Source organism: Protopterus annectens, chromosome 3.part1 (assembly GCF_019279795.1).
Source record: "Protopterus annectens isolate FY-2018-M chromosome 3.part1, PAN1.0, whole genome shotgun sequence".
Lineage (NCBI taxonomy): Eukaryota > Metazoa > Chordata > Ceratodontiformes > Protopteridae > Protopterus > Protopterus annectens.
Genome location: NC_056732.1, coordinates 44,529,642 through 44,541,962, shown reverse-complemented (window position 1 = coordinate 44,541,962; position 12,321 = coordinate 44,529,642). Strand labels below are relative to the sequence as shown.

Below are 12,321 nucleotides of genomic sequence, written 5' to 3'. Positions count from 1 at the left end.
TGGAGAGGGACTACTGTTGCTGTACGCCACTCTTTGGGTACATATCCCGTAGTAAGGCTGAGATTGAACAGTAGTTTTATGTTTGGGTTTAGCTCTTCTTGGAGTTCATGTAGGACACAGCCCGGGACACCGTCTGGTCCCATTGATGCTGTGTTTTTTGCATTGGAGAGGGCGGCTCTTACCTGAGCATCTGAGATGTCAGGGGGGCAGCACACTGCTGGGATAGATATTTGCCCTTTTGGTGGGGAGTTTGTGCTGAACCTGTCAGCTAGGATGTTGGCAATGTCTGTGGGTTTGGTGTATTTTTTGTCATTTTGGACTAATTCTGAGCATATCTGGGAATTCCCACCCAGGTTCCAGACATAACTAAAGAAAGCCTTGTGATCATCCTTGGTGTCCTGTGCAATTTTTCTCTCTAAGCTGGCCTTAGACGATTTTATGAGTGCCCGTAGTTTTTTGCTAATACTGATCAGAGATTCCTTCCCTTTTTGGGATTTTGCTCTATCATGTAGTAGCTTCCTCCTTCTATTGTATAGTTTGTTTATGGCTGGGGTCCACCAGACAGGACGTCTGCCTTTGGAGGATTGGGTCTTGGTTTTATTTGGGATTGCATGATCCATGCATTCCTGAAGATGTTCATATAATGCATTTATAAAGGATTCTGCGGTCTGGGATGTATTTTCCACAGGCCCGGGGGTTTTGAAGGATTCCACCTCAGTTTTGAGGAGTGTGAAATTTGCTTTAGAGAAGTTTTTCACTGTGGTTTTCTGGGCAGGGGGTGGGGTCGGGATGTGAATATCCAGTGAGATTAGTTTATGGTCTGATCTTACCAGTGAGGGATACACTTCTGGTCTGGAGCATAGAGTCCTCATGTTGGTGATGATCATTTCCAGTATGTTTTCCCCTCATGTGGGAGTGGTAACAAGTTGTTCCATAGCATTTGAGTTTATAAATTCTAGGAACCTTTGGGCTAGGGTGTTGGAGCTAGAGTAATGCTCCCAGTCTATGTTTGGGTAGTTGAAGTCGCCCAATATAATGGTGTTTGGAGAGACCTTCATATTTTCCAGTGTTCTCAGGAAGGCCGAGTGGGGTACCTGGGTTTGGGAGGGTGGTCTGTAGCAGGCTATAAACTGGAAGGCAGTTTTACCCACTGTTAGTTGCACATAAATAGTCTCTGATGCTTCGTGCTGTGTCACCAACCTGGAGGTGTGGGTATCTTTGACGAATATTGATACTCCCCCTCCTTTTGTGGTTCGGTCCAAGTTTTGGGGCCGAAAAGCATGGTATGAGGTATAACCTGGTAGTGCTGGGGTGCTCTCGGGAGCCTTGAACCAGGTTTCTGTTACTGCACAGATATCAATGTTCTCCATGCTAAGGAGAGTTTCGAGTGCGTGCATCTTGAGGTTTAGACTTCTGGCGTTGAGTAGCATTACTCTTAGTTTCTTATCCCTTGTGATACCTATGGAGGTGGGTTTGCCTTTTGAGCTTTGCCTAAAAAAGGCACTATGGGGGTGCAAGAGCCTTTGCCAATATCCGAAAGCCCAGGGGTGACAGGTGCAAGCCGTCCCTAGCGAAGCATCGTGGCTTGTCGAGCATGTCATCCCAGGCTGACAGGCATTGGATCCCCTTTGAATGACACCAATACTTAAGCCAATTGTTGAAATTCATCATCTTGTCTTTATATTGTGGCATCATTCTTGGTGAGGGTAAGATGCTACTCAAGGTCAGGGTCATACTGGCCTGGGCTACATGCTCAGAGAGCTCCACTATGTCTCTTTTCATGTAGTCCAGGGAGGTACGTCTCAGGTCATTCACACCAGCATGGACAATGACTGAGTCATATTTGTACTTGCCTTGCTAGTGACCTGAGTGCTTGTGTTATGTGGCGGATCCTAGCGCCCGAAAGGCAGCTCACCATGACCTTCTCCTTGTTCAGCCTGGTGAGCGGGACGTCAGTGTGCCTGACGATAGAGTCACCTATTACAAGTGTATCAGGTGTGTTGTTTAGCCTTAAGAGCTGTGACTGTTCAGCACACTGGCTTTGTGAGCTATGTGTTGCATGTGTTTTGTTTTGGGGTAGCGGTTGCTTGGGTGTTTGCTTTGGAGGTCTCTGCTGCTTAGGCAGATTTTTATTTAGAGCCTCCGAGTTTGTTTTTGTGTGCTTATGTGTTTGGTTTGCTGTCGTGGTAGGTCTATGTGAGACTGGAATTGTAGTGAGTGTGGTTTCCTTCTCCTCCTGACTGGTTACGCCAGTACTGAGTTGAGAGAGCTTAGCCTCCAGTTTGGCTATATGGTTGCATCTCTCACATGTGTTGAATTTGTTGGGAGGAGGAGAGGGTTGTCTGTGTACATGAGGCAGTTGTAACATTGCCTCAAGATTCCCAGATTCACCAGCTGGACCAGAGAGGAGATTGACAACTGACCTTTGGACATGCTAGAATAGTATTGGGAATTCCTTTATAATTGAAAAGAAGGGCCAATGGGGAACAAGGTACTCAAGGGGAGTTTGTGAGGGTGTAGTGCTTTTAATTTTTTAGTGCTGACTTATATAATTGCTTTAGTGAGCAAGTGCCAGGCTTTAGAGTAGGAATAGGGTGTTTATTATGAGAACTAGATCAGTTCTAAGGGAAAAGGTGAAGAGCAGAGAATGGTTTAAACCCAATTAAGCGGCGCTGCCCGATGCTGCGCTATGTGCAAAACCGCGCTAAAGCGGGTTTTATACAGGGGGACTTGAAAGAGCTAGAAATTGGCCCAAAACGGCCAATAGACTACCAGATACTTATGCTGGTAGTATGTGCATAGCCAAATCACAGACCCCGTCCACCTCCATCTTAACTGAAACACCTGACTCCATATTCATACAGCAAGTCTTGAGATGGCGACAGGGTTCAGCAAATGTATTTTGGGTCTTTTTTTTCAGTTGTCCTCTGAATTGCCTTTTAGCACATCAGTATGAGTGTAGAACAGGTGGTGAGCTAACATGTATCACTTTTGTGTTCACAGATGAGTTTAAGTTATTAAATTTTGTAAAATACATGCAGAGATGCTATTTCTTTCTTTCTTAATTTACAGAGGTTTAAATTCAAAAGAAAAAATTACCAGTAGTCAAGAAGACAGAACAATTGGAGAGAATCCTGAGGTCATCTATCATGTATTGCACACAGTTCTTTTTGGGTTACTCACGATGATGTTCGAAGGGTAAGTTATCTAAATTTTGTATGTCTTTTTACTTGAATTCTTTTGTTGATGTATATTATGCTTTCTGTAATTCAAGAAAATCAAGAGAATGTTTACATTTGTTAATTTGTTGGCTACTCTTTTTCTGTTAGTGACAGTGCGTGCACGCATGTGTGCCCATGTGTTTTTCTGCGTATTTGTGCGTGGAAGTGCACTCACATCTCTGCAGTTAGGAGCAGTGGTTGTTTATGCTCTCTCAGTCTCTTAGGCTTAGCACACTGATGCTGTCTCATGTTGTTTTACCTTAAATAAAATGTCTTTCAGCCGTTTTGTGTGACTGTGATCTTCATTTCACTGTTGGCATTCTAGACTATGTATATTTTATTTATGTATCCTTTGTTAACCAAGTTAGTCCTAGGGTGGACCTGAAGTAGTATTTATTCTACTAAGGGGAATTTGTCTAGGTCTTTGGAAAACTTCCACTACTCTTTTTCAAGATACAATAAGATTTTTTTAAATCCACCTGAGCAACCTCCAAGTCAAGCAGATAGGATCTCAGGTTAATATCTTATCTGGAGGACTACATACTCGGGAGTGCAGCGGCAGTATTTGAAATTCCTCTGTGCGCATAGAGTCAGAATAGAATCCATAATTTTGAAATCTTCTAGCATCAGGCACGTGTGGTACCTGTTGCACCACTGGCATTGACATGTTTCATCTCTTTCTTGCTGATATCCATGAGTAAAGAACTTTTTTTTACACAGTTGAGTTGTTGGTGCTTTCTTCACTGCAGTGGTTGAAGTGATAGCAAATAACACATTATGCTACTGTACTTCATGTTTGGCTGTAACTCATGCAAGTCAGTGGCAACTGTGTCATTATATGCTGTAGACATTAATAGCTCCATAACTAGCCTGGGCTTTTTTTTAGTTATTTATTGTTGGTTTGTTGATTGAGGTCAATACCTCTCAACTGTCCAGATTTTCAAAAATGTCAAGATATTTGTCTTATATTTAAAAGGTTGTAGTTTTCTGACAGACCATTGAGGACTGAAAAAGTCACTAAATAATGACAAAACATTTTGAGTTTCAGACTTTTTGTCCTACAGAAAATGCCCGATAATGCAAAATTCTTATTTTAGCGACTAATTTTATAATAGCAATAATTAAAATTGGTCCCTGATTTTGGACTTTTGTGTCATTATTACTGTGGGCTCTGTCCAGATTTCTTGTGCTAAAAGGTTGAGAGGTATGATCATGGGTAGTGGACGGACTATAGAGGATCAATTTCAGTTATACTTCAGAGGTACGTGATACAGTTCAAGTTTCAACAAGACAAAATAGGAGACATAGGCTTGTTATATTTTATATATGTTTTACAGTTGCAAATAAATGTGCATTTGAAATCTGTTGTGCCTAATCTAACCAGCATTTTCACACTTTATTTTTTTTTTTATTATTATTATTTGGGTTGTACTCTGGGTTGGGACACATTTTCAGTGGAGGCCATAAGAAAGAAAATTCACATGAATGCACGTACGACATTTTTCTGGCATGTGGATTGTCCTTTTTTGCTACCAGTGGCTTGTCTAATATATCTGTTGAGTTTTAGCAATGTCTCTTGCTTCTCTGCTTTCCCGTGTCTTTTGAGCTATCAGAGTCTCACTTTCAAGTTGACGTTCTGGATATCATTTATTGAGAATTCTGAAACAATAATATCTCAAAGATGTTAAAGAACCACCAAGGTCAAAAACGATCCTTTAAGCACTGCAGTAGTTACTGTTTTTTAATTTGCTCTACCCAAAAATAGCCTGATGGAGTGGCTATTATTTATTTGTTTTTAGGTTAAATTTACCTGTCTTACACATTACAGTCTGAATCCACAGAAGATGACTTGTATTGATTACCCCTCTCAGTTAAGTTTTTTGAACCATTCACTTGGAGTGGCACTACTCAGGATTACTGCCCACTTTCAGAAATTCTTAAGTGTGTCAATAACTTTTTTATTGCCAAGTCTGATTGTTCTGTTTTTTCTTGTCTTTTAAACACAATTAACCCTTTGTTATTCAGCTTTCATTGATTTTATCAAAGGCCTTAATTTCCAAGGGGTTGTCAAGGCTACAGACTGATTCATATAAAAGCTGGCAGTCCACTTCCGTAGGGGACATTACAGTACCTCTAGAACATTTTACCGCTGTCTGGGTATTTTTGATATTAGGCTTTGCTATCTGGAATTGGAGCCAGAATTGATACTGAAACATAAGAATTTCCAAATGTATCTGAAAGCCTCTGTTTTCAGTCAGGCTCTCATCCAGTAAAAGTAATTGTATATTCCCTCAAGGATCAGGCATTCAAGAAGTTGTTCTACATGGTTAAGACTGTTAATGACACTTTAGGATTCAGTTGTACACATAAAACTAGAATGTCTAGAGTCTTCTTTAGAAGTATACCTGTATTGTTAGCTGTTTTATGTCCACAATGAAATGTACCTGAAACCACGATACATTATAGGCCAAGCTTAGAGCTGGTGTATAATAATGAGATAGCTTTATATATATATATTTTTCACTTTATCTTGCTTTATATTATATGGAGCATTTCTCCCCGGGCCTCCGCTGAAAACAGGCTCTGTGGAACCTAGTCGGACTTTCCCGGTCAACAAATGATAAATAAATAAATAAAAATAAAATAAATAAAAATGTTTGGGCTGTTGTTGGTGGTAATTATTTGTGAAAGTCAGCTTAGAAAATGAGTATGCTATTGCCTGGCTTTTCCATTTCAGGCACAGGTGGTGGTGGAACTTACTGTAATATTCCTACTGTATGTCATGTGCATTTCCAAAAGGCCCTGATTTGGGGTTGCATTATGCTGCAGCATCTGATAGTACCTGCACACTCCCTGGCATCATGTCCCAGTGTGTAACTGCACTGTATTCTGTGTACATATATATATATATATATATATATATATATATATATATATATATATATATATATATATTAATGTATGTGTAGGGGTACATATCCTTTTTGCATGTTACACAGTTAAGTGGACATATATAAGGGGGCTGTGATTTTTATGTGTTCTAGCATCTTACCTCACACTGGTCATAATTATCTGATGTGCCATCTCTTTTTCAGGACAAGCAGAATGTGGCACTAATCTTGTCCCCTCACACAGGAGGCAGGAGCAGCTTGTGGCCGGCTAAAGTTAGTTCTCCCCACAAGTGCTGATGTGTGTTTTAAATGTATCCAGTCCATTGTTAAGGCAGGTTTGCTTGTGGCGAACTTCCCATTCTTCCCCCTCACTGCAGGACTTGATGACAGATGTGCTCAGTAGGTACCTCCACATCAGTCCCTAATAAGGAACTTCAGGTTGATTAGTCTAGTACTGTCTGACTGGTTGGGGGAGGGGGTTACTAGTCCATCACCAGCAGGTATGCCTCCATTAGTAAAGACAAACTTCAATACTAGGAAACTGCAATACAGCACTACTGCCTATATATGCACAGCTTGCCATATGTTATGCTGTGATCTACAATTTGAAAGGAAATATATATTGAAACAATTTTTTTTTTTTTCAAAACATTTTTTGTTGATGTTGTGATGATTTGATTTTTTTTGTGTGATGATCTGGAGCTCTTTTGTTGAATTCATGGTGAGCTTAATAGCAATCACCATGTAATCTTAAAGTTACATGTTTTTAATTTACATTTCAAATTTTTTTTAGAATTTTAGAATTTTTGATGGGGGCAAATGGTTTGCATAAAACCTAAAGGAATAGGAAACCCACTTCAGTGAATAATTTTTTACATGCTAGTAGTATGCACATTGCATCAAACATCACCCTGCACATTGAAGGAGAAGGAAAAAGGAAAGAAAGAAATACTTCAGATAAAATGGGAAGAGGTGGGTGTGGTGTGTGATGATAGATGATATAGATTATATATTATGATGAGATAAGGCAGGATATATATAAAAAAAAAATTGTGAAAAAAAATAAAATAGAGCATTTTGGGGGCATATAAACATACATTTGAGCTTGAAAAAATGCTAAACTTAGACAAATTGTTTTTGTATCCAAATACTCTGATTTATGGAAAAAGTTATTAGGAGTTATGGCCAGTTGTATGTGAAGATTTTACAATAGGTCACCTTTTTCCCAAACATATTACTTTTTCTTAAAAATCCATCCGAAAAAGAGATCTTAAATAAAAAGAAGTTGAAGAAAGAAGAAGATGGTATGGGATGCAATAAAATGTGGGAAATGTTCTTGTCTGTAGTAAAACTAAACATGCATGGTGTTTGAAGATCAATGGAAAGATGTACACTGCTTCGAAGGTTTGATTGTAGGTCAACAGGGGTCATTTTTTTTAGGCTGTGATTGTATTATTCCAGCCAATTGGACAAATACTGGACTAACTAAGTTAATAAGATTCAGATCTCTTAACACCTAGGATAAGGAGGGGAAACTTAGAAGAGCCCTGTGGCTGCACATTTTGCAGCATACACAATGGTGAAAATGATAGCTTTAAGTTTAGTGTGTTAGCCAGGCCCTCATTCAAATAGAGGAAATTACAAAGTAGTTTTGAGTAAGTTAGAACAATAAAGGAATGAAACTGGAAATTTAAATTATTATATTAATGATATTTCATTTTTTCAATCAATATGTATTAAAATAATAATTTATTTTTTTTGCAACATTGATATTTTATAGTGATCCAGTTATATATAAATAATTCTGAAAAAAAAAATATTTGCACTAATGAATTTATTATTAAAATTTTTTTGTGTTAGTTTTTAGTCATATTTTATTTAATAATTTATAAAAATAAAGTTTTAGAGTAAAAAAAAAAAAAAAAAAAATGTGTAAAAAGTTTAGAGAAATATTTCCTTCCTTGAAATATATATTTCAGTGGATGAGTTTTTTAATTTTTTTATATAATGATATTTAATTGATGATTGATGATTAATTAATTAATTAAAGCATATATAAAGGAGGAAAAAAAAAAAAAAAATATATGTCCCATTTGAATATAGCTGAGGTACCAGGACAGAAGGAATAAAATGGATATCTACTACTACTACTCTTGTGTCTTCCTCTGAATTTGTTGGTGTATTGCGGTATGCCTCCATTGCCTGATGTGTCCCTGCTGCAGTGGCGAAAAGAGTGGACAGCTGTATGGCCCAGATGGACAAACTCCTGGCTTGGATTGTACATTCAGCCACCTGACTGGCCCCTAGCATTGAGTCAGCAGGGGAAGGCATGGCCCATGTAGTCAGATACCCTGTTCTATCATGTAGTAATTGAGCCATGCAATGTCCTTTTGTGCCAGGGTAGTAGATGGCACACCACTGCTCATACAGTACCCTCTCCCTAGCCATGTGTACTCCCGTCTTCATGTCATGTCTCATAGCCAGTGCGTTATCCAGTCTTCCACATACCTTTTGTGTTTCTTATTTGTCTCTCCATTCATCCCATTTTCCCTGTCCAAATGTGAGAGCTTTGATGTCCGTCTGAGATGATCTGTCTCTCTCTACCTTGGCACACCATCCTATCCCTTTTCCTAAACTATATTCCCTTTCACCCTCTCCCTCTTCCCCTCAGTCTGTGTAATGAAAGAAAGGGGACTATACCAAAAAAAAAATTGCTGCTGTTCCCTCCCCGTCTTGCACACACCTTCTTGTTGTAGTTTTATATGACTGTGCATGCTCTTACCTTTTTTATACTTTCCTTTATACACCCTTTTCCTTCCCTATTTTGTCTTTAGCAGGTGTCCACATACATGAACACCATGTAGGGCAACCACATATTGGACACAAAGCTTCTGTGGTACTTTGGGCCATCCTAATGAGATATGCTGTCAGCCTAGCTAATACATGTACTGCTTTGTATATTTAGCTTAATATTAGGTGAGGAATGCTGAGGTTAAGTCTTTTGTGGGATCTTAAACCTAGTTAGAGCCTGTTTGAAAATTCCCTTTTGTGGTATTAAAATTCACTTAATTTAATTCATTCAGCAGTTTTGAATTAAAACAGCCTGCACCTTTTGTTTTGTTTTACAGTTCTATTGGATAAGCAGTTTAGCCTTAAAAACTACATCAGATCTTTACATTTTTAAAGTAATGCAGTGAAAAAAAAACATTCTTCCTATTTATATGTTTGCTTTTAGAGACCCAAGCAACTGGGAGATGTGTTGGTCCTTCCGATCGAACAGTGTGGAAGACCAGTCATTTATTTTAGCTTTAAGATCATACTTAGGCTTAAGATTGAAGAGGAGATGTAAGCACAGAGTTACTCACCTATTTGTTCATAGAGACTGTTAACTAACAGCAAGCCTGTGGGGAATTTCCATTGAAGTAAGTTCCATGGACACTGCTTTATATTTGAGAGAAGTCTTTAAGTTTACATTTTCTGTTCTCAAGAGATTGTGCACCGTGGCATGCAACCACTTTGTGGATTGTGTCTTGCAGATGCATCTACTTAGTTTCACTGCATGTATGTGTCCATCACCACAGCTGTGGTGCTTTGTGTATAAAACACCCTAGTTAGGGACAGCAGGTTAGTTAATTTACACAGGCTGAAACCATACCTCTCAACTGTCCAGATTTTTGCAGAATGTCCAGACATATTTTTGGTTTGTTCCTCATAAAATTATGGTATTCTGGCAAATCATTAAGGAATGAAGCCAGAAAATAATAGTAGAGATCTGAGTTTCAGACTTATTATCCTTCAGAAAATCCATGCTAATGCAAAACCTGTTCTGTCAACTTTCTGAGTTTGTAAGAGCAGTATGTAAAAATTGTCCCTGTTTTGGGGCCTTTCTCCCTCATTATTATGGCTTTGTCATGATTCCTTGCTATAAGAGGTTGGGCTGAAACCCTGTACCTTGGTTACAGGAAACAAGCCCTGAGGCCTCTACACCAACTACCAGACTACTCAAAACATGAGTTTCAGTGCATTTTCAAGGAATTGTGAGCTTCAGTGCATTTTCAAGGAATAGTGAGCTTTAAGGGAAGAGAAGTTCACTGTTGCTCATGCTAAGTCCGATTCAGTATGCAGCTGTTTTTTTTTTTTTTTTTTAAGCAAACGGTCATCACAGTTTGTGCTATAGAATTTGAAAGCAGTGTTAGTAACACAAAAGGTAGCATACTTGCTTTGATGCAGAAGGCTGTGGGTTCTACTACCACACCATGTATATGGGTTGGTGATGCTGTTTTGTACTTTAAGGGTGAGGGTACTGCAGTGTTGAGTATGTTCTCCTTTGGATAAGATGTCCAGTAACTATGAACCAGTTGTTGGTTTTCCATCCATTCCCTATTGTAATATTACCAGCTTACCATTTTTTTTAATGTAACAGGCAGTTTATTCTTCAAGGGCAGCAGGCACTGAATTTGCAGATGAAACACTGAAATATAAAATTGTTTGCTGGTAGCAACCTCTTCATTAGTTACAGATCTCTTTAATGTGGAATTATTCAGATGACTTTTACTTCTGCAAAGATTGTGCATATTGACTGATATTGGTGGATTGTAATCACAGAAGTTTGAGTGGACTTTTAGGGTTGAAATGTTCTGAAATTGGCACTTTTTTGTCATTATTGGTTCATAAGTTTTATTTCATTACTTGCTGGAAAAATGTTCAAAACTACACATTTAAAACCCACTCTAACACCTCTTGTAAGGTTCCACATGAGAAAGTTAGAATAGTACCTGAGTTCTCTATGGTCCCAGCAGCAACATCCTTGACTTTTCCACTTCCAATGCTAAGATTTGTGAAAAGGCAGATTATGTGTTGGAGACATGAAATCTGTCAAATTCCAGGTGTTCCATTCCCTTCATGCTCCTTCACAGTCAGGCACAACAAACACCTCACACTTTGCTTGGAAAGGTAAGACTGTGGGGATAGAAAGTACAGGACCTTTGGAGCGGAAAAGACAGACCAACACACATCAGCATAGCTGTCATAAATGCTGTCAACTAAGTTATCATTGGTCCCCAAGACCTCTCAAAGTGTTTATAGGCAGGACTACAGTAATCTAATATTTAAACAGGCAAGGGGAACCAAATATTACCATCCATGCAGACTAGCCATAGTGTCCTGCATTATAGCTTTTCAGCACAGTCTCACTGTGCAGGCATCTTGCATCCTGTTAGAACAAAATTGTGTGGTAGGCAGGCTGAGCAGGACCAGGACAGACCCTCATGAATGGAAACTAAACCAGCGGTCTTCCAGGATTGATCTATGTATGAGGAACACCTCATATTCTATTTGCCTCCTCCCTAAACAATCAATTCGCAAAATTCTGCTCCAGGACTCCCATGGAAGAAGGCCTGGAAGACAGATGTCTTTTCTTTTCCTTGGAGAGAAATTTTCCCGTATGGTTTTCCACTAATATCCAGGGTGCTTCTGAAGTCTCAGCAGAGCTTCCAAAAGATCATTGTAGTGATTCTCGTATGGCCCAGACCATGGTGTTTTTTCCTTTCAACTGGAAATGGCCAGGGCAATTATCACAAGCTGACTCAGACTAAGTTTACTCATACATGACCAGGGATGTTTAATACATCTCAACCCCAAACAACTACATCTGACAGCCTGTGGTATGGAAGAACAACTGCGGCAGGGCTAGCCATCTGGCTGTGTAAACCTTGCCGCTAGATGATTGTCACTGTTGAAATGGCACCCTGACCCCATGTGTAAAAATGGGAAAAAAGTGTTAAAGATGAATGGAAAAGGTTTTCTGGTTGGTGCCAGCACAATAACCTTCACCCAGTCAGGGCTAGTGTGTCTCTGGTTTTACATTTTTTGGGTGAGTTACTACCCTGTGTTCTGTCTTACCTGGTTGGTGCCAGCACAATAACCTTCACCCGGTCAGGGCTAGTGTCTCTCTGGTTTTACATTTTTGGGTGAGTTACTACCCTGTGTTCTGTCGTTACTACCCTGTGTTCTGTCATTACTATCCTGTGTTCTGTCCTACTCCTCATTAAAGGTTCATTTGTCAGCCATTTCAGTACGTCTGCCCACGGATCACCCTCTTTCAATGCAGTCTCATGTCAAAATGTGTTTTGAAAGGGGTGTTGCACAAGGAGCCCCCTAGAGAACAGGTGGTTCTTATATGCAAATATGCTGTAAGTAAATGAGCTTTG

The 12,321-nt window shown here is 39.3% G+C and overlaps 1 protein-coding gene across 2 annotated transcripts in view; it reads left to right on the top strand.

Annotated features, from left to right (window-relative positions):
• Positions 1–12,321, top strand: part of DPY19L4 (dpy-19 like 4) — a 1,421,953-nt gene that overhangs the window by 951,120 nt on the left and 458,512 nt on the right. For both annotated transcript variants that reach the window (XM_044066538.1, XM_044066539.1), the window contains exon 13: positions 3,073–3,198. In XM_044066538.1, coding sequence (XP_043922473.1) covers positions 3,073–3,198 — 126 coding nt within the window. The remainder of the gene's footprint in view (positions 1–3,072; positions 3,199–12,321) is intronic.